The 27,434-nt window shown below is 53.1% G+C and overlaps 1 protein-coding gene across 6 annotated transcripts in view; it reads right to left on the reverse strand.

The window, feature by feature from the left end:
- LOC104050256 (H(+)/Cl(-) exchange transporter 5) overlaps positions 1–26,072 on the reverse strand; it is a 43,044-nt gene extending 16,972 nt beyond the window's left edge. Inside the window, exons 1-4 of one of the 6 annotated variants that reach the window (XM_064463493.1) lie at positions 25,953–26,072; positions 25,648–25,721; positions 23,348–23,540; positions 9,956–10,105 (exon numbers count right to left, since the gene is read on the reverse strand). In XM_064463493.1, the coding sequence (XP_064319563.1) occupies positions 9,956–10,088 (133 nt within the window). In that variant the 5' untranslated portion in view covers positions 10,089–10,105; positions 23,348–23,540; positions 25,648–25,721; positions 25,953–26,072. Of the gene's footprint in view, positions 1–3,998; positions 4,183–4,717; positions 4,739–9,955; positions 10,106–12,919; positions 13,027–23,347; positions 23,541–25,647; positions 25,722–25,952 lie in introns of those variants that run through there. The other 5 variants (XM_064463491.1, XM_064463492.1, XM_064463490.1 and 2 more) reach the window with 5 other exon arrangements.
- Positions 26,073–27,434: the final 1,362 nt, after the last annotated feature.

The raw sequence follows: 27,434 nt of genomic DNA on the forward strand, positions 1-27,434 counted from the left end.
CCAAGTCAACACCAAGAGAATCCTTCAGTAATTACTCCAGATATTTTTCTTTCTAAGTCACCAAATGCTGAAAGGGCAAAAATCCCCTGGGTTACTCCAAGAAACAGTCTGTTAAATTTCAGTGGAGATAAAAGGTTCCCTGCAGTCTATTATCCACAGCGCAAAAGCACCCTCAGAAAATGAGTGACGCTACTTTACACACTGAATACCAGTTTCTCTAACTCCCTTAAGATGTCTTTCGTGCTACTGTCACTCCCAAAGGCTCTCTATGGCCCTGACAGCAGGGGACCTCCTAAGATTTACATCTGCTGTCATGTTACCTGGGGATTTTGTTTTTTTAATTTCTAAAAACTAAAGCCATGCTAAAGGGAAATCCCTGTTACAAAAGCACACGAAGCAGGACGGGCTGCCTAGAGCTGCCGGCTGACCGTCCCCTCGACCGCAGGACTCGAGCTCTTCTGCACAGCATCCTTCCCACGCTAACACAGCCCGGATCCAAACCAAGCTCGGGAGAAGAACACCTTTTCTGTCATAAGCAAACTGGAGAGAGAGCAGTGAGCTTCCTACGCTGAGCCCAGCCGATTACCAATGCACACTCTGGAGCTGTCTGATACCCCCCAAGTTGCACAGGCATCTCTGGCACCCTTGGCCGCCACTGTTTCACTTCCATGCCCCTAGAAGAAGGCAGCAGCGACCTACCAGGCTACCTGCTGTGCACTACCCTTCTGTTTAAGACATGAAGGTGGAAAGGACACAACTGAGGCATGTGAAGGAGGGGAGGATGCAACTGATAAACCCCTCCTTTTGCACCTGCAGCCGGCCTCTACCTTCTGCGTGCAGGAAGACAGCACAGCAGCGAGCCGCAGTCGTTGCACTCAGCATTTGGAGGGGACAGGGAAAGGAGCTGTGCAACAAGCTGTAAAGCAGCAGGGAGCTGCACAGATGAACTCCCTGACACCACAGCTCTGAAAACCTTTTAAAACAGCCTTGTACAACATATATTGCTGGTCAGAAAAGGGGAAGAGTAAGGTGCTGGCAGCCAGCTAACGTGCACGCTGAGCAGTCTCAGTAAGGGGTTGCCAGCCAGCAGCAAACCAAAGAGAAGTGGAGTACAGAAAATCTAGAAGGCAGGAGGAGACTGAAGTCCTCAGTAGCCCATTTCTCACCAGCGCTGGGAGCCCCAGCCTTAAATCACCACATATCATTCACTTGGCAATCCACAGCACACCAAGGCCACTTATACCCTGTTTGCTCCGCAGAGCAAGCGTGACTTCATGCTCCTCGTAACCCGTACTGGCAGAACATACACCGTGCACGCTCTTCCTCTGGCAATAGGCTGCTACAAAAAGCTTCCAAAGGCATACATGTGGAGACACAAGTAGGGAGGCTGGGTTTTCAGACCTGGGCAGGAGAGTAAATCTAATCATGGTTCTGTAAGACACTAAGCATTTACAGTCACCCAGAAGGGGGGGGAATAAAAAGTACAAATCCAAAACCCAGTCAGAACTGGAAGGTAGTGGGGAAGAGGAGTATTAAAAGTCCCATACAAAAGAATGTTTTAATATTTCATTTAGCATATTTAGGTTGTAGATTCCAGCTGAAATAGTTAATTTTCTTCCTAGTAGCTGGTCTAGTGCTGTGTTTTGGATTTAGGATGAGAATAACGCTGATAACACACTGATGCTTTAGTTGCTGCTGAGCAGTGCTTACACTAAGGCAAGGACCTTCCAGCTTCTCATGCTCTGCCGACTGAGAAGGCTGGCGATGCACAAGAAGCTGGGAGGGGGCAGAGCCGGGACAGCTGACCCCAACTGGCCCAAGGGATATTCCATACTACATGGCATCATGCCCAGCACAAACTGGGGGAAAACTGGCCAGGGGCTGCTGCCCAGGGCCTGGCTGGGCATCGGTCAGCGGGTGGTCAACAACTGCACCGTGCACCACTTGCCTTGCATATGCTACTATGATTAGTATTACTATTTTATTGTATTTCAATTATTAAACTGTTCTTATCTCAACCCATGAGTTTTCTCGCTTTTACTCTTCCAATTCTCTCCCCCATCCCACCGGGGGGTGAGTGAGCGAGCAGCTGCATAGGGCTCAGTCACCAGCTGGGGTTAAACCATGATGCTCGCTTAGGCAAGAGCTGCTTTTCTGGGAAAGCTGAAATATAGATTTGGGGAAGGAAGGGTGGTTACCCACTGTCGGTAAGGTGTTATGGAAAGCCAGCATCTACCCAGGCATTCGTTTTAGCTCTGCCCCCAGACAAGGGAACCACCACGGCCGCATCACTTTTACGGCGGCTTCAGATACAAGTAATGAGGTGGCTCTGGCGGGGGGTCTTTGACGCTTTGCTCGTGTGGGCGGCGGGTTTCTACCATGCCCACCGATGCAGAAGACGACACTGAGCCTACCCTGAGAAACAGAAGATGAAGGACTACCTCCTGCATGCTCACCTCTCAAAGCCAAGCAGCCCAGCCACAAGGGTTTGCTTTTCTTTCTACAGGAAGGACCAGCTCTTCTAGAAAAGTGCAACAACTCCTGCCTCCACGCTGCAAGACAGCAGGCTTTCACTGTCTGTTCAGTCTTATTTTGGCAGACCTACCGCAATCTTTCCTAAAGGTAAAAAGATAGTTGTCCTAAAAAAAACCAAAACCAAACAAACCAGTGCTAATAAAGCAGTGCTCAACCTAGTTAACTGAGACTACTTTGAGAAGCATTTTCCGTAAGAAGATGAGATCAGGGTCATTCCTTGCTCACTCTTCTGGAATAACTGCCCAGACCAGCAACTTTTAGCTGTCCTGGGAGCACTCTCCCAGCTCGGAGCTGCCGCAGAGCCACACGAACAAGACCCCGGGGGCACAAAGTCAGCACAGAGCACTGCCCGCCAGGCAGGAGGGGCTGCAAGTCATCGCATCCTCAGATCTACCCCGCTATACAGCGCCGAAAGTCCCATGGTACCACCTCGCACGGCCCCATCCATACCACAGCCGGCAGCTACACGGGGATCTCGCGGTGAGGCCAGGCGCAGGAGGGCCGGTCTGGCTCGACTTGCACGCTCGGGACCAGCCAGGTGCAGTTTGGAGACTGATCCTGCCCTCCAGACACCGGCCCTGCTCAGCCCAGCCTGCCGTCCCTACAGCCCCAGGGGTTTATGTTACGAAAGCAGAACCCCAAGGTCTCCAGCCCTTTGCCGGAGAAGCTGTCCATTTGACAGAAAATAATGAGAAAATGTCCTTATATTTTTTTCCAGGAGTAATACCCAGCTATAAAATGGCTGCCAAGCTAAATATTTATCAAGATTATATTTCCTGCCATGGCTTGTTGCAAATCAAGGATCCTAGGACAACCAGCTAGGAATAAAGGAAGAAAATGAGCTCAGTAATGCCTTGTCAAGATGATCGTTCAGGTCTCCCCGGTTCCTAATGTCTCTAAATCAGTATTTAATGCCTAGAGACTGCAAGTTAAATGCGACCCTGTTAGGGAAGTACAGTTCATTTTTTAAACACAGATTTGTTAGCGTTTTGATCACCTCTTCTCCCCGAGACTGGTTAATTCTCCACTTTAAAGACTCTGCCTGGCTTAAGGGAAAAAAAAAAAAGGCAGTGCTTGTTAAAGTTACAGGCATCTGTCATTTGCAGAACAGCAAACCCACAGGGCTTTATTAATTGTCCTGCCAGCACAGCAAGATGACAGCAACGGCACCTGGGAGAGGTCTGCCTCCGCACCGCTTCCCTGGCTCTAGCAAACCTGGAAAAAGAAAGGGGTTTGCAGACAAAAGGGAGAGCGGCAGTAAACAACCAACCATTACACAGCAGAAATCCAACAGACCACCCCGGCTGCTCGCCCGGCCCAGCCACCCCTCCATCCCGGCGGAGCAGCTCTGGAGCTGCCGCCAGCAGTTTGCTGCCCCGCAGCCTCCGCAAGGCGCGCCCACAGACAGCCACAATCCCCCTCGGCTCACGTCCCCTCTTCCTCCGTGGAAGGAGTCTCCTCACCCTCGCTCAACCGCTCCTCCTCCCGCGGGAGCGCCTTCGGCAGCCCGTCCGTCCCATGGCCGCGCGGGTCGAGGGACGGCGGGCGCTCTTTCGTCTTACAGCGGCACTTGCTGCATCCTCTTCCTCCGGACTCGGCCGAAGACGAGCCCGCAGCAGCGCTGGGCCCTCCCTGCACGCCCGGCGTGTCGTCACGGGCGGCCGTCACATGAGCCAGCCCTTGCACCTTGCTGGAAGGGGCAGGATTTGAGCGGCACGGGGAGAGGCTCACGCTTGCAGGCAGGCAGGCAAGGACAGGGGAAGCTGCCTACGTCCAGGGATGCGCCCAGAAGGGAGGCTGCACCCCGAAGCTGCGAGCGGAGCCGCTCAGACAGCGCTCAGGATGTTTTATCTGGCAGGATATATTCCCCAGGACTAAAATCTGCCCGTTTGCTGTGCTACACAGACTTGTACGGCAGACAGCTGAAGCTGACTGCGCCAGGGCTTTAAGATGGAGAGCAGCTCGTTGCTAACGCTGTTTGCTCTTGTAAGCACTACAAGTCAGGCAGGTTCAAGCTGTGCGCTCAGACCTCCGGATCCCCGTCACCCCAACCCCAAAGATCCGGCAAACCCAGCATTAACCACGTCACCCCCAGTCTGTCCGTGGTGGGGCGCCCCGGCCGCCAGCACCCGGTGAACCACGTCAGAGCGGTGCTGCCCTGGCACGCCAGCCTGGGACATACCCTGCTCCGCACCCGCACACTGCCAACGGTCTGGACCAAGCCAAGCTTCAGCACAAGCAAAACACACGTTTATCGACAGTTTCCCGACGTCGGTGGGTCAGTCACAGATGTACTGGGAAAAAAAAACCCTCTCTCTTCCCACCCAGATGGCATTTTGCTTGCTAAATGGCCAGCAGCAACGCCGTTTGCTCCCAGGCTTTCCAGAAAGCAGGCGGGCACTGAATTTTTCTGTTGTCCTCTCCGCACAGGCACTACTTCAGAGCGCTTTCCCCAACCCCTCCCGGGCCCCACGAGCACTCTTTATCTTGCCATTCAACATACATAAGAGCTCAAAGGGGCTGGTGATTAAGTTCTTCTGGCTCCAATTTGCTAGCGATAGCTTGTCATTTAAACATTGTCTGGCAAGTCTGAAACACTACACCCTAACAAACGTTGCCTTTGCTCTCACCCGATACGCTGGCGGAGGCTGCTCTGACAACCGCGGGTTTCTGTCTGGAGGTCGAGGAGGAAGGCGGCTGAAGGAAAAAGCCAGGGCAGATTGACCCCTGAGCTGGGGGGTTTCTCTGAGGTCAGCCCTTTAGCACTTCTAATGGGTGGGTCAGTTAAGTCTAACCTGCCGAGGTGCGGCAGTTGGGTGAAATCCCCTGGCTAGCAGACCAAGGAAAGGTATTTAATCCTTCCGAGAGCCGCAGCCAGCTGGCTGGCCCCCAGTATCGCCGCTAGCTACGCTACCCACCTCCACTCCCATTGCATAGAGCAAGGGTGTCTGGAGAGCACAGTCAAGGACAGGGCTAGAGGATAAAACCAAAAACCCATATGAAACTAAGCTTCACTAACCCTGCTGTGCTTTTGGGTGTCATTTGTTGCTATTGCAATTCTCAATTCTTGCCCTTAGAGCTCAAAGAGGAAAAAAACCTTCTTAAATCCTACAGGAAAAAGGAGACCTTCCAGCCACTGAAACATTTTCAAGTCTTCCTCCAGAAGAAGTGGGAACCACAGTCCTGCCTTTGCTCCCCACACTTTAAAGCACACAGAGACAACCGTGATGCCCAGACATCTTGTTCCTCCCAGCCCACGTCTGCCTCACCACTGCAGCGAGCGGAGAAAGGGCCTAAAGAAAAGCACAAAGTAAGCCGGCATCGCTGCCCAACTTACACACCCAACCAGAACTGCTTTCACCCGCTCAGAGGAAACCATTTGTATTTTAATAGTTTTGGAAAGGGATGTCAAGGAATCAGAAATCAGAACAACTCACCCTCATAACAAACCACTTGACAGAAGCAACCCCTCATGTAGGAGATATTATTTGGTAAGGCAGCTGTTCCAACAGAGGTTTTGCTAAAGGCATCAAGCCTCATAAACCTTGTATTTCTTAAAAACAAACAAACAAAAACCCCACCCAAACCCTCAGGACTGCAGATATAATCTAACTGACCATGTGTTTGGGTATCCACGAGGCTTTGGACAGGATTTCCTTTAGAAGGTCTTAAGCAAATTAAGTTCTCGGGGAGTAACAGGGGAAGTTCTCTCACAGAAAAGCAACTGGCTGAAGACACAAGCTTTTAAAGGCATAAATTCCTACGTTTCCACAACAGGAGGAAGGCAACAGTGGAATTCCATTCATTCGTGCTTGTACTGGACTATTCGATGTATTTGTAAGCGGTCTGGAAAAGTGGTGCCTACACTTACGGTACCTTGTGCTGGGTAACCAGCATCTCTTCAGCTGGCTTTGACGGACTGCAGCTGGACTGCGAGGGAGCAGAAGAAACTCAGTGCCAATGCAGCAAGGCATACAGCGGGGGAAGAGACAACGGTAAACAATGTCACGCTCCAAGTCAGCATGCCTGACTTAAAAATTCAAGTGTCTGCGGATAATGCTCTGCAAGGAGTTGCTCAACACTTGAAAACAGTTGACAAGGAAATAGCAAATAGCTTTTTTTTTTTTAATCACTTAAACTAAGAAACAGAAAAGATTTACTGCTGTACAAATGTACCTTGAACATCACGTGTGGTCCTGGCCAGAGGAAGGTGATGATGCCAGTAAGATGAAACAACTTCTAGGAAGCATGGCTGTATCCTTATAAAGGCTGTGCCACCCCCCCCAACCCTTTGGCCAAGATTAAAACCCAGGCTTTGACCACAACTTTGAGAAAGCGCTGCTAAGATTCACTCCCCTGCTGCCTGGCGTAAAAACATCACCTCGGTACGAGGACAACTAGAGAAGTGTCAGGGGATTTTATCAAAAAGCCAGGTCTGATTCCCAAGCACAACTTAACAGCGGGGACACACGGGGATCAAGGAAAGTCTTATTGTTACCTTTTATTGGTGAAATGCTGAAGTCCAAACCAGGGAAGATAAGAGTGAGAGAACGTGCTGCCCACAGCGCGCGTGCAATGACGCAAACAGCACAGCAGCAGGCGTGAAAAGGCACTGCAGTCCGTTTTAAATCGTTTTAACTGAAAGAACCCCAAAGCGCTTGGAATATCTACGTTTTGCTTCAGGCTCTTGAAGAGCTCCAGTCTTTGGGAAGTAGATGCGTTCTTGCAAATACCAGTTAGGAGCGAAGTTTCACAGTCTAGATCCTACGTGAAGGTATTTTTCGACACAAGGACCCTGTGTTCCAGGCAGCAGGCGAGGCTGGTGGTACCACCAGGGACCTGACACAGTACCGAAGCCCTGTCACTCGTTACTCAAGGGCTCATAAGGAAAGCAGGGAGGGGCACCGGCTGCCAAATGCACTCCAGATTTGTAAATCCACCAAGCAGCCGGTGACCCTTCCTCCTCCAGTCACTGGACAGGACTCAAAAGCTCCAGTTGTGGCTGTGTTTTCAACTTGAGATGCCACCACTCTTGCAGGGGAGTTTGACAGTCTTGGAGAAGGCGGCAAGAGGGGGCTGGGTTCTGGTTCCAAAAGGTGTCACTAGCTCACCCCCACCCGACAACACACGAGGCAGCGAAAGCAGCAGGTCCCAGCCAGAGGTCTGCAGCCAACTCCACCATGGGAGAACCTCGGTTACCAGCTCTCCAGCTCCAGTCAAGCCCATGCCACCACACCTTCAGGTTGCGCACCCGGCACCCAAACACTTGCCAGCAAACATTTCCTGAAGTCGGTAGGGGAAATTCACAGAGTGAACTGAAACTGGTATTCGGGCAGGCAACAGTTTCCCCTTTTCAGTTTCATCCTTTACTTCTGTGTCTCCCCTCGCAGACTTAAGCATCCCACCGACAGAGCACGCCTCTTTCAGGGGAGCCGGCCACGGGGCTTAGGGCAGCCCTCCAAAGCGCCGCCACCGCAAGCCGCGCGTGCCGCCCCGGCTGAAGGGCCATCCACCGCGCTGGCGAGGGCTCCTGTCCCCAGGCTTTTATCACAGAAGTAGCCACAGGCCTTCAAACGCCCTGAGCAGAGATGGGAAAAGCTTATTTAAGCAAGGAGGGACAGAACCGAGCGCTGTTTCAGGTCCACTCGATTACCCACCACTGCTTCCAAGCTCCACAGAATAATAATTTCCTTACAAGGAGTTAAAGAATTCAGCTCCTTCTCTCTAAATACTAAACACGAGCACACGTGTAACTTCAGACAGTCGATACCCCAATGAGTCTCACCAGCAGGTAAGAGAACATTTACAATTCCGTTACCAATGAGCATAACGTGGTTACGTCCGGGCACCTAATTCTGCACGTCCTTGTAATTAATAGATCTTCAGAAGCAAAATCGGTCACAAGCCATTATTTCAAGCTCTGTGTGTGGAGCTTTGAAGTGGACTCCCAGACGTGTCCCGGTTTAAAAGTGACTTCCACCACGGGGTCAGGCTGGAGCGGTGCGCTGCCCGGTACCCACGCCGCAGCCGACCCCGCGCACCAGCCACCCTCCTTCGCGCCGGGTGGAACCCGGGGAACACCGCACTCGGGATGCGGACCCTGCACACGCCCCCTTTGCGCATCGACAGAGGGTTTTTAACTACAAACCCAGGCTTATCGCTCAGAGTTAACGCAACGGCTACAAAAACACGGTGATCCTTCCTCTGCTTGAGCCTGAAAGCGGTGAGAGGGACCAAGCCATGCAGAAAACAATCATCCTCACAGGATCTCCAGCAGCAGAAGCTGGTTCTTTCGGCTACTGACAGGTGACATTTGAGGAAGTCTGCCTTCATTTGCACTACCTGGAGGCAGACCACATAGCTGGGAAGCAAAACCTGAAGGATTTCTTTTTAATTTTTGCCCTACAGTGAACAGGGGTGGGGGAAGAAGAGAACAAGAAGGTTTATGGGGTCATGGGGACTTGCAGTCTGCTGTCCAAAGGATTTTTGCTTTTACACTAACTTACGATAATTCACAGAAGACAAAAATCAGGCAGAACTTGCTGGTCTAGTGCCAAAGCTCAGCAAAACCATGCAGAGTCATTCCTCCCCCATTAATTTCACAACCTCAGGCTCAGACCAGGAGGCAGCAACAGACCCTCTGGACAGACGAGCGGTGGCAGGGGAAGCCCAGCGCCCCACTGCGTGCCAGCTCAGCACCAAACCCCTGTGCTGTTACACTTCAGGAGTCTCTCCACAACGCACATGCTTTGAAATTATAGGTAAGGAAGAAGGGGAGGGGAGAGCCTCTGTCATATCACAAAGTCCTAGGAATCGCTTTGCGCCATCATCCCTGCCCACCACGCTTACGCCACCTCCCTCGTGGCACAGCCAGCTCTTCCCTACAGCAGCTACTTCTGAAAACTCCAGAGAGGACTATCCAGAAGGCCTAAAGCAAAGTGGTGGGAGAGGACATGCTACGTTAAAGAGCAACGTAACCACACAGATGGCTCAGAGGGCAGATTTCCCCGCCGACAGGTTACTGGATGCACACAGCCCGAGCTCCGACAGCTCGGCTGCTGGAGACAGACAAGCAGTGCCTCCCCACGACAATGAAGTCACTCACACGCTTCTCGCAATTGCCATTTATTTTAAGGAGATTTTCTACTCTGCACAGAACACGTGCCTCCCACCAGCCTCGGCTACAAAGCGGTGCTGGGAGCCAACTGTGGCACGTCAGCAGGCGCTCAGCTGTTCTGCAGAAGTCTATTCATGGTTGCGATGCAGCGCAGAATCCTGCAAACTATTCATACTGGTGCTGTGAAACGCTAGGCTCCCACCCTCGGCAGAGGCCAGCGGGACCCACACAGAAAATATTAATGGGAAAACCTATCGAAAGCCATTATGACAAACAGAAAGTGAAGAGATGCACAGGTATTACCTCCCATCTCCCTGTCAAGTGGCGGGTCATCATCTGCCATGGAGAAGTCCAGAGATGCTCCTGCTATTTCCAGCATATCTTCATCACTAGTGCTGCTCTGGAAGCTCCCCCGTCGATAGCCTTTCTGATCCATGGCCAGAGCTTCCAAACCTGGGAGCAAAGGGAAAATTTTTAGGGCACAGGCATGAAGACTCATTTCCTAAGGCAACTGGACTGACGCCCGCTTGACACTGTCCTGAAGACCAGGAGGCCGCACTGCTCTCCCCACGTGAAGAAACGCAGCAATACCGCCTGAAGTTTGGGCTAGAACAGGACAAAACTGGGTGTTCACAACTCCAAGCGCAGCTCTTGCACTAGATTTCATATTGCCACATGCCAGAAACAAACATCAAGTCCCAGTATGGCATCTGGACTCAACTGGAAAGACATACAAACACAGCAGCACGAGGGTGCCCAGGTTATTAAAAGAAAACGGCTTTAGAAAGCTTCGCACACCGAAGCTAAGCCTCGCAGAGGAAAGTCCTTCCATGATAAGGGATCCTACACACATATCCTTTGCTCCTCAATCCACCGCCTGCTGGCAAACCAGCTGCCAGCCACGAGACGGGCTTAATCAAGGCAATGAGAGCCTCAAACTGCAACCAACCGACCCAAAACCCAGGAACCGCCCTCGTCTCAGCGGCTGTAGCTCGGGTGCGCTGTCCCGTGTCACCCACCGCCACGGCTTTCACTCGGGTGCGTCAGAGCTCTGCTGGAGGTGGGATTGGGATCGTCCTGAAAATGATGTGTCATACGAAGTCCACTATCTGATAATCACGTACAAGTTAGCGCTAACTTCTGCGACTACGATCTCGAACACAAGAGCAGCCCAAATGCCTCAGGTAATGTTTTTTTCTATAGAAAACCAACTCTATTTCTAAGTTCTTGGTCTAAAAGGCCTCTCAAGGTATTTACTTTTTCTCCTTTGTATCTCCCACAAAGGCTGTGAATCGATTTCTATCTGCTGATCGCTACCAGACAGAGCCATTAGAAATCCACTCTAACAGCAGGTGAAAAATGACTCAGGTCAACACCGCGCGAGACATCCACTGAGGTATTTTCTAAATGACCTCCGCACGTGCTCTCATCAGGTTTGTAGTGACTTGTTTTTGACCATTTCACCTCCCCCCGTGTCCTTGTAGTTACTGCTCGAGCATCGTGCAGAGCGAGGATCCTCGCAGCAGGAACGCGGCTGCGATGCCCTCCAGATGTGCCGAGCTCACCTGCCCGTCCTCCTCTGACACGCAGGCAAACTATCAAACCAACCCAAGTGAATGATGATTCTTACCCCCCCACACACGAAGCTGCAAAATGCAATCTGGAAGCGTGCTATTAAGCTTCAAAAATAATCTTAATTAAGCACCCCTGACCTGCTGCCAGACCCAGCCATCTCAAGGAGCTGCCCGTGCCAAGCCACAACACAAGACGCCGCCATCTCCCCTCCTCTTCTCTAGGATGGCAGGGGAACTACAAAAGCACAAGCTCTGAAAACATAATAAACTAAATTGGAAAAAAAAATTTCAGGTCTCAGCCTCAAAAACAGCTCTTGCAACCTGAAAGCAGGAATCTTTTCATCTTAATGAGACGACAGGCCGTGTTCGCTTTTCTCTTGCGAGCATACGTATTTTTCAAGAGAATTATAGAGGAACCAAATATGCAGCTCAGCCTTATTTCAGGAAGGGAGAAAGCCAGCCAGCATTTGCAAACAGTATGAATTACACACTCGGCAGAAAGCACTTCCTATTACAAAAAAAAAGCCATCACTCCACACAAAAAAAAGTCTTGGCATCGTACGAAGTGACGCACTGGGCTCTTTGCTGAGCTTTGCTCTGCGGAACACGATGTTACTTGACTTTTAAGCCATGTTTACTCATTAAACTGGTGCGGAATACCCAGTAAAGAAAGCGCCGAGCACCGACCGAGGGGAGCTGGGCTTTCGGGAAGGCCCGCGAGCTGCCGCACGCCGCCCCGCCAGCGGCCACGCTGTGAGCGCACGCTGGAAGCACAGGGGCGGCGCGGGCTGCAGCACGGAGCGTGCACGGAGAGCCCGAGGCAGCAGAAGCTGAGGAATTCAAAGCTGTTATTTGCCAGCTAATAATAACTAAAAACCATTAAATTTCATTGAAGTGCTGTGGTGCACCTCCCGTAAGCTGCTTCCAGGGAGCACAGTGGATGACGGCTGCCAGCCCAGGAGGCAGGGATGGCGCGTTGCACCCCAGCAGAGAACTGAAGAAACTCTGTACTTGTGTGTTGCAGGGCTTGTCTGCAGCATAACGCAGTTTGATAGGTATTTTCCAATAAGACACTGTGTGTGTGTGTGTATATATACATCTATGTAGGAGGGGAGGTTTAAAATATGTCAGTATTCACATATTAGCTTTGCACAAAAAGCGTAAGTTTGTAGCCCAGCCAGAGGCCGCGGCCGGCAGAAGGCACGGCACCACCAGCACAGGCGGCCAGAAATCCCGCTTGAAAACTGGAGCAACGTCCCCTCCTGCTCCTCCCAACCCACCCCCAAGTTTTTGCTCATTTACAGCTTAAAAAAAACCAAAACGAAGCCAACAAGCACATCACATTCCAGTCACAGCAGCGTCCAGGTAACACCCAGCACGTACGCAGCACAGGAAGGACTCAGAAGATGATAACTGAGTGCTTGCTTCTCTCCCAAGTCCTAAAGCAGTCCCTGGGCTACAGGTTTAAGTCACTTTCTCTTACAAGAACGCTCCCTCTACGGGCAAGCGGTGCCTTTCCAGGCTAAACCATGTGCACCAAAACATGGAGAAAAAAAACCTCAAAAACTAAACCACTGTTCTCAAGCTTATCTACGCTGTTAATTCACTGCAGTGCTTCATCGGGCAATGGTTGCTTCCTTCCCACCGGGTCGCGGCACTGCCCGGGACGCCCCCGCAGCAGGCGTGTACGTACCAAAAGGCTCCTGGTGCACCCAACGCTTGCCTGGGCGAGAAGCCATCCTCCTCCAGCTGCTCCCATTCACCTCCTCTGCCTTCTGCAGTCCGTCCTGCTTATTCCCATCGCAGCCAAGCAAAGGGAAGCAACGAAGCAAAACCTGACGGGGTCAGCCCCGCGATGCCTGGAAGTGACTCAGATGACAGCCCTCGGCACCAGGAAGCCCCAGCACCCTGCTGCCATCCTGCAGAGCACACCCAGCCCCCGCATGGCGGCAGCTTCAGCCCTCCCAGCGCTTTTCAATCAACACCAGACGTTGCAGGCTCTTCTCCCCACTTCACGCTTCGGCATCGCCGGCACATCCAGCAAATCTGCTCCCCCAGCCTCGGCGCAGCACCCGTCCCCGCTGCCACCGCGGCACCAGCGCGGTCGCCCCTTCCTCTCTGCAGGGGCAGCCGCCGGCGGAGCGGCACCGGCGAGCTCTGGCACGGGCACCACCGCCGCCGCCGACGGAGGGCTCGGAGCGGCCCTTCCAGCATGCAGGTCCAACGCTTCCCGAGCCAGAGCGTGGTGAAAGTTCCCGCTGCATTTTTTCCCGCCCCCATCGGACGGGATGCTCGGCTCCGGCTCCGCCGGCACCACAGAGACATCGCACCACGAGAACACCACTTAAAAAGGAGCAGGGAGCAGCCCTGAGAGCCGCCTGCGTGAGTCATTGCTGCTGTGGGGGAAGGAGCGAGCTTACCACCTAGCGGCTATTTCCTGTGAAAAACCAAAGCCCAGATCACAATACTGTCTTTTTTTATCCCCAGAGATCGGCAAATCTAAGCCGGGCTTTGACGGTCCAGGGCCCTTCTTCCACTCCATCCCCACAGCATCTCTTCACAGGGGCAGGGGAGGTGCCCTCTAATTATCCCCACATTTTGGAATCCAAAATTCCCACAATTACCAGATCCAACGGTACACAAGCAAGGAGAAAGATAGAATAAACCAATTGTAACTGAAAAAAAAAACCAAAAGGAGAGAAAAAAATCATTTAGCCATTATGCCAATACTGGAGCCATCAGAGCAAGGCTTTGCTGCAAGATTAGCACTCCAGTGGCTCACCTTGCCCTTAAAAAAATAAAAAGGGCTTTTTTTTAAGAGCGCAGGAGGTCACTCCATGAGAGAAGCTTCAGCGCACAGGCCAGCTAAGCGAGCTGGTTTGGGATTTGTCACATCCCCGCCCGTGAAACACGTAACCCTGCCAGGCACGGGCTCCACATGCAGACATCAAGTGAATTGCACTGCAAGACGGCTGGGCACTGATCTTAAACACCCAAAACAAAACCCGAACACCACCAAAAGCAAACCAAGCAATTGCAATCCTTTCTTTAACTGCTAAAAAAAAAACCAAACCAGAGTGCACAGAAAGTTGGAGGCAGCATTCACAGAAGAGCTCCGAGGTTTTCAGCCCTTACCTGAAAAGAAACTGGGGTTCAGATACCAGTGGAAAGTATCACTTTGTAGCTTTCTAAAAGAAATATTATTTTTCTGTGCCGCTCCTTCCCCCGATTCTCCGTCCAGCCTGAAGTGCCTACAGCCAGTCTCCCCTTCTGTGCAGATGAAACTATGCCAAGAGGAGAGCTGATAACCGGGAGGATATTCTTATACCATCTTTACGTTCCCTTCGGGTGCCGTATGCAACATATGAATATCTTCAGGGAAAAATGAAATGTTCTTTCAACTCATAAAGCATGTTGCTATCAGCAACAGCTTGGTTTCAGAAACAGCACAAAGATCACTTAACAGAAGGGTTTAGTGGCTCAGTTAAGATTATCAATGTGCCTTTTACCATTGCACTTTAAGCGTAGGGTCATAAAAGCATTCATTTACCTATGTTCACTCCTCGCTGTCCACCCGCGTGTCCTCTGAAAAGCAAACAACTCCTTCGTCCTCGAGCATCAGTCCTCTTCTCCCATTCCCCTCATCTCCCCTAGATGACAGCTCCCTCCCCGGGCTGGCCCAGGGGCCGCCCCAGCCCAGCGCCAGTGCAGGAACCCAGAGAAGCTGCCCCTCTCGGGCTGGAGAGGCGGCACGGAGCCCCCCAGCCCCGGCACCGGGCTGACCTGGCTGGCAGGAGCCTGCCGCTCCACCCCGCAGCTCCACGCAGCCCTCACGGATCCATCTCGTCCTCGGCAGCCGCCTGGGCAAAGGCAAACAAACGCCGGTTGAGCTCTTTGCATTAGGCAAGGGCTGTACGGCCAAGCTGGCCTGGAACAATAGACGGCTTTACAGAAACTGGGAAGTCTACCAACACAAGCCCAACAAAGACTTGAATTGTTTTAGGGCTTGTCTGGGGTTCTTCTGTTGTTCTTTGACACGTACTCACACGGGCCCCAGGGAGACGACGTTCCGCGCTCTGGTCTGACATCCTCCGGCGAGGTGACACGCACCGCCACGTCTCACCAGGTAACGCCAGAAAGCGGCGGACGAATCCTGCGACGTGCCAGGTTTCCCTGGCACTTTTGTGCATCAGACTGCCATCCCGGGAGGCCGACGTACCGACAGGCATGCAGGCGCTTAGAGCCCATGTCCTTCAGTCCGCATGAGCATCACCTCTCCTCGTCATTCCCCACGGCTCGCGCCGCTCAGCCCAGGACAGGGCAAAACTCAAGTGGAGGTAGACATCAATCACAGCCAACTTCATCCTCAGCTCGTGAGTACCTGCACTTGGCTTCTGAACAAAACCTTGTTTCTGGGAGTGCAGTTAACAGAATCACACATACTTGCCAGAAAAAGTGCGTCTCCAGAAGCGAGATGTTCCAGTAATTCATTTATTAGATTAAAAATCCCCCACGATCATCCACCACTGATTAAAGAAATGCTTTGCTGCTGCAGATGCTTTACATAGAAGGGATTTCTAAAAATAAGCAAAAAGCAGCTATTTCTCCTGCTTTACCAGGGATTTCCGCAGCTCACATCAGCTACACAGAGCTGGTCAGAAGACTTTAGCAAAGCAAAACATACTTGCAAAGCATGCTGATTTGCCCACGAGGGCAGACTGGGTGCATTTCTTTGTGTTGGCTTTCCCTGAAGAGGGACAGAGAGAGGAGGACAAGCAGCCAAAGACCTCTCTCCTGGTGTTCTCCACACGATAAGCATGAAAACACTTAACACTTACAATGCAAGAAGTTTTGAACAGTTCAGGTCGCTGGAGAAATCCCCATTTATTTCCAGCAGATCCAGCAAGAACACGGTGCAATGTCTTGCAAAGATAAAGACCCCGTTACTCAGATGGCAACTGGGGCAGCGCAGGGTTGTTCCACCCCAACTTCTACGCTAATTTACAGCTAGTTTTCCCTATCAGTACCTGGAAGGCAGATACCTTGTACAGGCTTTGTGCAACTTTCTAAAACTGGTATTTGTGAGCAAAGTTTCGGCAGCCATCGTATGCATAAGCACTGCGCGCGCTGCTCCTGCTCCCCGGGCCCGTGCACATCTAGACGAAAAATCAAGTAGGAATGTGCTTCCCAAGTGCGTGGGGAAACAAAAGCAAGGAGAGGGAGTGGGACGGGAACTCTGGAAGCATCTGTCTTCCCCAGGGGAGAACAAAGGCCAAGGATACCCACGAAGTGCCCAGGCTCGCGAGTGCCCTTAGAGCCTGGGCCGGCCCTGCCACACACGGACCTCGCGGGCTGCGGGGGACAAGGGATGGAAAAGAGCACAGGGAGGTCAAAGTCCTGGGGGAGATCTGCTCCTGAGAGCCACCCCACGAGCAAAGGGCTTCAAGCAAACCACCGATACGCTCTCGCTCCTGCACCTTGCTTTCCTTCCCAGAAAAGGAGCAGGAGCTCCTTTTTTTCCTGCGGTACCAACGAGCAAAAAGATGCTACGAGACAAGGTTGCGCAGGCAGACGTGCCAACAGACGTAGGGCCGTATCCCCGTCCCACAAAGCCACTTGTGGGTTTTTTTTAAATCTTATTATCTGGTTCAGTGTCTCCATCCATGAAATGGGGGAAAAGCTTTTGTACTTCTTGCGGACACGGCAGGAAGTTGCTGGTTTTGAGCTACCCACAAGGAAGGCACCCCTGGGCGCAGGCTAGCGGTAGGGCTAACACACCGCACGGGTTCCCTCAGAACAGTCTTCCTCGGGGAAGTGAATCAATTCCAGGAGCGGACTGCTGCGTTCCCATTCCCCATGCTAAAACCACACTGGGAGCTTTCGCACCGCCGCAGCCCTAACCCCAGGCGTGACTCGAAGCAGGCACAGCCCCATTCGAGACCGGCGTCGGTCCTCCAAGAGGGACGTTGTTTAGCACAAGTTCAGCTCAGCTGCCACCGGTAGCACCAGTAAATCACAACTCATGATTAGAATGATATCTTCTTAATTAATTCCTCCCAGTTCTCCCCTGCATCAGTTGGCCTCTCCAGGAAAGCTCCTTCTCACTCCCTCTTGCCGGACACGCTCCAGTTCTTTGCAATATTAATCACACTGGGTATAATTTTAAGGAACTACGTTAAAACAAGCCAAGCCACAAGTACCAGTCCAACAAGACTGTTTACGACATTGCTGGAATTACCAGTTGTTAGGTTGCTAAATCATCTTGGCAAACCAGGCCCTGTTTTGGCTGGGGGCAAATTCACATTAAAACCTTCTTCCGACGACGCGAGACAGGGAAAGCTCATGCACACGAGGGGATACCAGCGAGTTTCTGCGCACAAAAGCGAGGCACGCACCAGGGGAAGCGAACCCACCAACGCCGGGCACTGACCTGCACACGGTATTCACTACAAACTCAGCAGAGGAACAGGTTTCGAAGTAGTCACCATCAAGGCAGTGTTAGTTCCCCAACCCGCACGGATCCTTTTGTACCTTCAGGGCTTTCCCTCCTGTTTGGGGGGGAATTCAGAAGCAGTCCTACGACATTTCCAACGGATAGCATCTTTTCGGTATGCTACGCCACCTTGCCCTACTTCCTAAAAGCTGAGAAGCAGTTCTTTTCCTGATAACTACTGATATGCAACCACAGCTCTCAAACCTCCCCCACCTCTAAAGCCGCAAACTCCCGTTTAAACATTTTTGTTGATACTGCCGTATTTTTTTCTAGTTGACTGTACCTACAAGCTGGGCCCATACAGGTTGCGGCTGTTGGAAGCAAAGAGCTGCGTGGGCGACAGGAAAGGACAGGAAAGCTGGCACGCCGGTGTGCTGGAGACGCTGAGCAAGGCCTGCGTCCCCGGCCCGTAACGCCTGAGGATGAGCATGGGACGACACACGCAGCTAGACCGACCCCAAGGTCCCTCAGAATGGCCATGCTGCTCTTGGAGGGTTTGATTTTTTCCCCCTGTTTCGCTGGGGCAAATATCTGCGACGCTTCAAATAACCAGCCTATTTAGAGACAGATTACACCGTGGGTTCCCCAACACCCCCTCCTGTCCCCAAAGTCACGTGCTGCTTATCTCTCCTCCCAAGCTAGACACCTCCACTTCAAACCCACAGAGACACCCCCGGCGTGGGCCATGCGGGATTGAGGAGAGGACCCACAGCAACACCAGCCCAGGCCCTGCACAAGCGCCGTTCACATTAGCAAACAACGCTTTCACGTGCGTGTGTCTCGTGACGCTGACGGCAGGCGTCACAACTCTCGGGTCCAGGCTCACCGCCCGCTCAGTCACCCAACAGGCTTGGTTTTATCCTCCTGTACATACTACCCCACCGCAGCTGTGCCCGAGCGTGGCTCCTCTTCCTGGCCCCCATCGCAGCAGGGCCACACAAGCGCGCCCGGCGACTCCAGCGACGGCGGTGATTTTTCAGGTGCGTTATCCAGAACCGGCACCTCCAGCAGCACTGCGGATTTCTCAGCCGTCCGCTCGGGCAGATGACACGAGCCGCCGGGAGAGCGCGGGTTCGGATCAAAGCAGCCTGACCAGCAAGTTGACTGCGATCGCGGACATTTCAGTGCTTTCCTCAAAAAACCCCTATTTTTTCTTAAGATGCTTCATCGTATAGAAATGCAATAAATGCCGAGACACAAGTCAGACCGCCTCGCTTTCGCTGGCTTGGGTTTTTTATCTCCTAAATCTTTTGAAATTTATATTTTAACTTTCTGTTAAGAAGCCACAATCTTAGCTCAGACACCACTTCCCTAGCCCTGAAGCATAAACCACCACGGGAGTCTCCAACAGTCACGAGCTGCTTCACAAACACTTCCAGCTCCTTTTCAGGTTCATGTTTTGACAAAAAGCAGCCTAACTTGAAAACGCAAAAGTCCAAATTTACAGGCAGTTTGCGGTTGTGCCGTGCAACAGACAGTTAGGGGGTTCTCCTACTGGTTTTTAAGCTTTCTGTATTTTCCAGACTAAATCTGTTATTTACAGCAGTTTCCATAGTGAAACACAGCCTGCAGCTTCTCTGCCTTTACCGCCTCCTTTGGAAACCCAGGATGGTGGCACTGCTTGACTAGCACGTCCCTGCGCAGCAGTATCAGCTCAGCTAGAGCCTTGTTTTTAAAACATACCCGTGCAGTCGGTAAGCGATGACTCCAAATCATCTCCAGGCCATCCTCGGGTTAGGAAATCTCCAACAACATACTGCCGGGTGTCACTCCCTTCAGCCAGCCTTCCCAATGCAAACAGGAAGAGTGTGATTAACGCGTGACCCGGAGTGAAACAGCCAGAATAAATGCAGGTGGTTTTCATCACGGAGACTGCATCACTGTTAGGAACAGATCTGACACCATTTTCGTCCTGAGAACATCAAAATCTTGGCAGGAGGTGGCTTCAGAGTCTTCATCCAAAACCTCTGGTCTTAAACTGGATCACCACCACAGCCATCCCCATGGCCAAATCCTCTCCTAGGAGAGCTCTAGGAAGCAGAACACCCCTATGGGCCCTGTTTTTGTTAAGGAGGTAGGCTGCTTCTTGGATGACAGTTTCCAAGGCGAGATGGCCACAGGCTGTGCTCGAGGAGCTACAGCCAAAGACCGTGCCGACGAGAAGCAGGGAGGGCTCAGGGCTCCCAGACACACAGCAGCGAAGGCACCCAAGCGGCCAAAGGCTGCAGGACCTCCCGCCATCCCCTCCCCGCGACGGGGTCCGGAGGGAGCAGCCCCGCGACCTGCGGCTTCAGTCCGGCGCGGTGCAACACACGCCAGTTCACAGCAGCGTGTCCAGATCAAACCAGCCACAGCACATCCGCCCCCAAAACAAGTGGAAAAATGGCTTGGATGCAAGATGGGGAGGTCTTAATACAGAAAAGTCTTCAGAGCAGCAGGAAAACCAACAGGACTGGCCAAATATGGTTTTGATATAAAGCATTCTTTTCCCAGTGTACGGCAGGGAAGCGCGCAGGGTGCACACGCCAGACTCGTTTAAACCCAGGCACGCTTCAAGGCTCAGTAATGTCTCTCAAATGCGATTCCCAATATTGCAGCAGGCAGATCCCAAGGACTAGTCTAGCAAGAAGCTTATATTCTCTCCCCCATTCCCAAAAATATACCGCTGCACAGCTCCCCAGGCATCACCAGCACTCCGTGGCCGTCTTCACCCATGGACACCCAGCACCCACATGGGTCCCCTGCGATACAAACCACGCCGGAGAGTTTCACACCCCACGCAGAACAAGTTGCCAGGCAGCAGCGTTCTTAAATGCTGGTCCTTTCCTGTTCACCCCAGCCCGGCAAACAAGAAAATAAGTCAGTTTATTAAAGGTACAATAATAATCTACTTCTCGACAAAAATAAGTTAACTCTAGCCACAGAATTAGTGTTTTGCAAACTCATTTTCACTTTTCAGGTTAAAAATGTGCCTCCTTGAGGTCACACGCTACGCATACACCATGACCACTAGCGTGCAACATGAACGCAGAGCACCTTCACCGTCAGACAACACGGCTTACAATCATCCCATTCTTTCTGTATCTGTTACACTTAGTTACTGAACTGGAATTCAAAAAGGACAAGAATTTGCTGTTACAGAGCTAAAGTCCTTCGGATCTGATGGAGAAATCTTATGTCCGAAACTGTGTCAGACAAAAAAAGCCAAATAACCACTGACAAATCATCATCTCCTCAAACACCACCACTTTTTCCCCCTTTTCCTTTTATTTTCCCCCTTTTTCAGTAATAAGGACCATCATGGCTTAATGCTGAGATTTCAACAAATATTTCCAGTTACATTTTATAGTCAGGTTTAGCTTCAAGCTTGCATCAAGTTTCAGCTGCAAAACTTCCATTTCATCCTTCCGTTAAGTGCCAAGCACCATTTTCTTCCAGCAGAGCACCTGATCTTTTTTGTTTGGTTTATGAGACACTTCACAGCACGCCCTGAAGTTCAAACAGGACAACTTATTTTAGGAAGACTGCAGCTCTGCTTCTTGCTCGACAGCATAGGAAACACCCAAATTACTGAAACAAAGGCCACAACAGACTTAAGAGGGGATTTTCCAAGGCACGAGGAGAACGTAAAGCACCCAACTTGCACAAAACCCTCGGTGAGAAAAGCCTCCTGGACGCCTTCCCGCCGCGATGGTAAGGGGGTCACAGGAGGAGAACCGGGGCCCTGGCAGGAACTGCTGCTAAGCTTCCCCAGGGAGGCGGCGTTCAGGATCCAGAGATGTTGCCAAACTGCAGGGAGAATTACAGCTGGCACGCACCGAACGCTATGAAGCAGCCGGGCCCCGAGTGCTGTGGAGACGAGTCACCTTTCCGACATCTCCCTCTCCAACAAAATCCACCCGAGCTGCTCGGCGCACGTGATCCAGAGGATTTTATACATTTCTGTCCAAGCAGCGGATTTGTCTGCGCGCAGGCACCTCCGCAGGCCGCCTGGCTGTTCCATCCAAAGTGAGCTTGCTCTTTCCTCGTAGTCGCTAGATTTTTTTTTTAAAAAACAACTCAAGTTCCAGAAGACGGAGGATAAAAATGGCATTTTGGAAGCACTGAACCACAGCCCAACAGGTCTGAAACCCCTTGCGCTGAACCAGAACAAGCTGGCACCCAAACAACAGGGCTAACTCGCTGACTGCAGTGTTGAAGCAGCTCCCGGGACTCAGTGAATTTCTACAGATGTTTCCGCTCCCTACAAACCCAGGACGCACGTTCGAAGGCTCACCTTCCACCCTCCAACAGCAGAAGCTGCAACATTTTGGTGTCCAGATGCTCCGCAGCTACCCACGACGCCAGCGCCCTCAAAACACAAATGGGTTTCCATATCCCCTTTGGGAAAAAGGAAATTTGTCTAGAGAATAAAGCAGCTGCAGCCACCAAAATAAGCAGCCTGACCCTCTACTTCATTTCCAGCCAGGTCCTCAGCAAGTGTGGTACGGAGTCGAGCCTCGGCGGCGGCGGCACGCTGGCCTCGTCTGCAGCAGGCAGCGGAGTCACCGCCCGGGTTTCAGACCCTCTGTTAATGGACACCTTCCCTGCCCTTTGCTGTAAAGCTTCTGGAAAATGCAACCGCACACACGTTTCATCAGGAGCTGTTCAACGCCTCGTCACGCAGCCCTTTAAGAGATCACAGGCACTAAACACACAAAGGCTTTTCTCTTTATGGATTTGGGTCCTTACGGTGTCGCATAATAGCAGAAATGGACTGCCACTGCCTGCAGCAGCATTTCTTTAAAACTTTTTAAAAAGTGATATTATAGCAGGTGTCATTTTAAAAAAAAAAATCAAGGTAATTTTACATACCCTGTGCAGGTGCACTACGGTACTAAAGTTTTGGGATTTTCTGCTTAAAGCAAAAGCCCAGTAAGAGGCAAAAGGACTATTAAGATGAAAATCAGGGACATGATGAAAATCTCCTGCCCCCCAAAAGCCACCACTTGCCTCTACCCAAAGCCCTTGCCTGGGTATTCTCACCTCCCCTAACTCTATCACCGAAGCACACCTGCAGCATCCTTCCTTCTGAATAAAGCACAGATACATCCAGTACCCAGACAGAGCCAAAGTTCAGCCAGTTGGCTGCGGAAGTTTGACCAAAAAAGAGCCATACAGAGAGAGAAGGAGCTTCCACGGCAGCGTGCTCAGTCCTGGAGGCCAGCTGATTTCGCCCCACAGCACAGCCACTTCGTTCTTCTCCAGGTAACAACAGGGTGCCACAACAGCCAGCCTCCCCCCAGACAGTCTCACCTGTTCCTCAGCCTTGAGAAACAAATGGCTGTTGAGAAAACCCTCGATGGTTTCACCCTAAGGGTGCGGGGACACACACCCGACACCCCACCTTGCACGACAGAGCCCTGCAGAAAGGGAACAACTACGGAACACCGCCAGCAGCACCCCAACGAGCCCCGAAACACTAGTTCTGCTCTTTTCACTCCACTTCACGTTATCCAAGCACTGGCCTCCAACCGAAAGCACCACAAACACCTGCAGCGTGACAGCGACGGGTGTGCAGCACCACAGACATCCAAATCATCTGGCTTTGTAGCTTCTCCCGTTCAGCAGAGACATGGCCAGGGTTACCTTGGCTGAAGCGGTGCGCCCGTCCCTCTCACGCGGCAGGCTCCTCAGGGCCCCTCATCTGCTCTGCCTTCGGACGCTGTCCAAGCTACACCGGGGAGGCGGGTGGGCTTCCACGCTCAAGGGACTCATTCAGAAAAGGATCTTCCAAAACCATGGCTCGCAGTCCTTCAGAAACACTGCACGTGAGGCTGGGCTGCATAACCAAGAGGGAGTTGTTATTCCAGAGGGAATAATTAAAAGCATGATGCAAGATGCACATAAATATTCAAACGCACGTGGTCAATTCTGCACCACTCAGACCTGAATCCAAACCCGCTGGATGAGTTGACGACCAGACGACGGCAACGTCAGCCACCGCCAGCCCTCGCCTGGCCTTGCAGTCAGTCTGGGGGGCCAGTCCGGCTTCATCCCCTCCCAGAACACCCAAAAGACTTGTGATATTACATGGATGAACTCTACTCCTATGTAAGCATGCTTAGGGTGAGGTGTTTTTGGGGAGCAGGCTTGCCTTTCTTAACTAGCAACCAGATCCAGTTGGAGACACAGCTGGTGCCACCTTCCACACCAAGGATGGAAGAAGAAAGCAAGGACCCGTGGCAGAGGGAAAGAAATAATATGGGTGTTGGGGAAGGAGGTGGATGAAGGTGGACACAGGGCAAAGGAGCATAAGCTGACAAGCCTGGAGAGCTCAGAGAGCTGCAGCAAGCACCTCGATCAAGGGGAGGATGCCACCACCACCAGAGACACCTCCTTGAAAATGCTATTCCCAAGTGAAAAAGATTTGTGTACATCACCCCGCACTTGAAATCCCCACATCAAATCTAGGTGGCGGCAGGACAAGCCCAGGTGCTGCAGGAGACTCTTCCAGGCATCTCAGCAGCAGGAGACCCTCCCCAGGCACGAAGCCACCTGCTGCCACCCCACGCCAGAGCTGCTGCCCCCTGCACCGTGGGGCTTCCCCGACTTCTGGAAGCCTTCTGCTGAACCCCGCCGCCGCTGCCTCACGCGACAGGAACGGCTGCCGACCTGACAGCTCGCTCCATGGTTCCTCCCATTAAACCAGTTGTTCGTGAAGAGCAGCTCTTTATCCGGAAAGCAGGCGACTCCGCGTTCTAACTGCCCGCTGTGACGCGACAACCGCACAAGCGGCTTTTTGCCTTCTCAAGACATCCAGAGCCGAAAAAATAATGCATCATTACGAGATATTTACTCAATTACCAGCTCCATGGCTTTTTTAAAAAAAAAAAAAAAACAAGCCAGATCAAACACAAATCGGAATTTGCTGAAGAACGACCGACGGCAAGTATTTAGATGAACAGAAAACCTTGCCTCGCAGCGCTACCCAGTCCTGAAATGCCATGGGGCTGCCAAGAGCGCAGGGCAGCAGAAAGCAGCAGCACGGCCGTACGGTGAGGGACACGAGAGAGAAGAAAAGTACGTCTGTGTGGCACAGCTTCTCAAGAACCTCCTTCAGAACACGGCAGGAGAAAAAGAGAAATGAGCGTCAGTGATTTTCTACCTTCTGCAGCTTTCTAACAGCTGAAGATCATGACCTACGAGTCCAGAGGGAGACCAAAGGAAACCTGCTGTTGTGTTTTCGAGTGCATGCGGCGTCCGGGGGGGGTTAGGCGGTGCAGGCACAACACACCACTATTTAAAAAAAACAAACCACTTTTGGTTGGGTGCGGCTCCCAAACCATTTCAGCTTCTGAAGTTACTGGAGAACAACTGTTAGTGACAACGCCACAAAGTCTTGAGCGAACCAAAACCGAAGCCAAACCTCAACGGAATATTTTGGTGCAGCCACGATTAAGGCCGCAGACCCTCGCCCATCCCGGTGCTGCGGGTGGGAGGCCGTTTCAGAAGGGCTCAGCCAGGCCCCAGCGCGGGACGGCGACAGGATGCCTTGGCCATTGCACCCCAAAGAATTAAAAGTAATTTTACACAGCTGTCATTCAAGTAGTATTAAAAAATAAAATTTTAAAAAATCCTGTTTGCAAGTTCTTCTGGGCACAAAGGGAGGCAGAGGCGCAGCAGTGCCTGCCAGCCGCCCGCCCCCGCTGCCTCCACGGTGCCCGCAGTCCTGCCCCACGGACCCCCCAGCCCACGGCCGCCCCCCCCCCGGGCCCGAGCCCACGGCAGAACCACCAACACCTGGAAAACCACCCAACGTGCCTGTGACCCACAGCCGCTTTGCCCGGCGGGGCAGCGGGGCGGGTGCCCCCCGGCCGCCCCCCTGCTCCCAGCACCCACGATCACCCGCGGGAGAGGGCAGCCGCCATCACGAGGGGGGCATTTACCCATCCAACAAGCGGCGTCCGGACCTTCTCCCGAGGCCCGGCTGCTCCCGCCTTCGCTCTGGTGCTTCTTGGAGCTGCGGGGAGAGAAAGAGGCGCCTGCTCAGGCCGGAGCAGAGCCAGGAGGGGCCCCCCACATCCCCCCCATCTCCCTCCTGCCCCACGCCGGGACCAACCGCCGCCATCGCAATGCACGGGGCGGGGGGGGGGAGGGGAGGGGTGGCCCCGCGCCCGCCCCACGCGTGCTCCACCCCCGCCCAACCCCTGGGAGCTCGGCCCCGCCGCTCCCCCGCGCCTGCCCGCCGTACCTCCGCCGCCCCGGGCCCCGCTCCGCCGCCGAGGCCGAGCCCGGCCCCGGCCCGGGCCCCCCTCACCGCCCCCGCGGCACCTGCGCGACCGGCGGCTCCGCCCGCCCTTCCTCTCCCGGGCAGGGCTTCTGCGCAAGCGCACTGCCCTGCCCTTGAAGCCTTGCTGGCGCCATCTTGGGTGTGGGCGGCGGGCTCTTAAAGCGGTATGCACCTCGTTCTGCAACGGGGTGCAAAAGGCAGGGAAAGATGGTGCGGAGGGTCCCTGTGTGAGGCCACCGTGAGGCTACAGCGCGAATCTCACCTCCACCCTGCCGCATCCCCGCCTCTGGCCCCCCCACCGCAGACACTGCCCATCACTAACCCCCCCCAGGAGACCCTCCCCATCATTGACCCCCCCCATTGCTGACCCTCCCATTGCAGACCCCCTTCACTGATCCCTCTATCACAGAACCCACCATTGCTGATCCCCCAACACTGACACCAGTCGTTGCTGTTTCCCCCCCCTTTGCAGACCCCCTTCACTGACCCCCTATCACAGATCCCCCCCATCACTGATCACCCATCACTGACTCGCCCCATCGCTGACATCCCATCACAGACACCCCCCCCCCCAGCGCTGACCCCCATCTCCCCCAGCGGGGCTGGCACAGCAGGCCCCGAGGGTCCTGGCAAGATGCCTCTGCCGTCACTCCCGCTGGGACACCCCCATGGTGAAACCCTTGGGAAAATCCCACCCTGGAGGGTGCGGAGGGCTGGGCCTGACCCAAACACCTCTTGCTTTTCCCCAGGCTCAGCTTATCCAACACCACCCAGCCCTGGGCTGGGACATCACTGCTGCCAAACCACATCTGGGGGAGGGTATTCACCCTGTCTTAAGAATAAGCGTCCCTCCTTCCCTCGCCCACCTTTTCCCTGGCCACCACAGAGGAATTGGGGGGACACGTAGGAGTTTCTCTCCCCAAATGCCTCCAGCTGAAGAACATATCCTTGCACAAGATGGGACACTTTCCAGCCCGCCAAAGCCTGACTGTGCAGGGAAAATGCTCACCTCTGGACCCCCCATCCCCACTTTCTGTGCCACACCAAAGGGGAGACGGCTGGTGCTCGGGGAGGGTCCCCTGGGGCAGAAAATAGGTAAGGGGGAAGAAAGGTGGGTTTAAAACAAGGGATCAGCATCAGGAAACCTACTTTTTACCCCCAGGTCTGCTTCAGGCTTGTGGTGTGGCCACAGAGGACACCCTCTCTGACAGCACCCCACCCCACCCCGGGCCAGCACCGGAGCCCCCCGAGCCGCGGCAGAGCGGGGGGGCTGCTGGCTCTCCCTGCCCACAGGAAGGGCTCCATCCCTCCTGTCCCCCGAAGGTGACAAGTCTGGGGGAGAAAAGGCAGCTCTGAGTGCCCGCCCTGGTACAGGGGAACCCTCCTAAACTCAGCACCCCTCCACTTCACCCCACCAGATGGGCACTTCAGGGCTCTGGGGGC

This window comes from Phalacrocorax carbo, chromosome 11 (assembly GCF_963921805.1).
Source record: "Phalacrocorax carbo chromosome 11, bPhaCar2.1, whole genome shotgun sequence".
In the NCBI taxonomy this organism is placed as follows: Eukaryota; Metazoa; Chordata; class Aves; order Suliformes; family Phalacrocoracidae; genus Phalacrocorax; species Phalacrocorax carbo.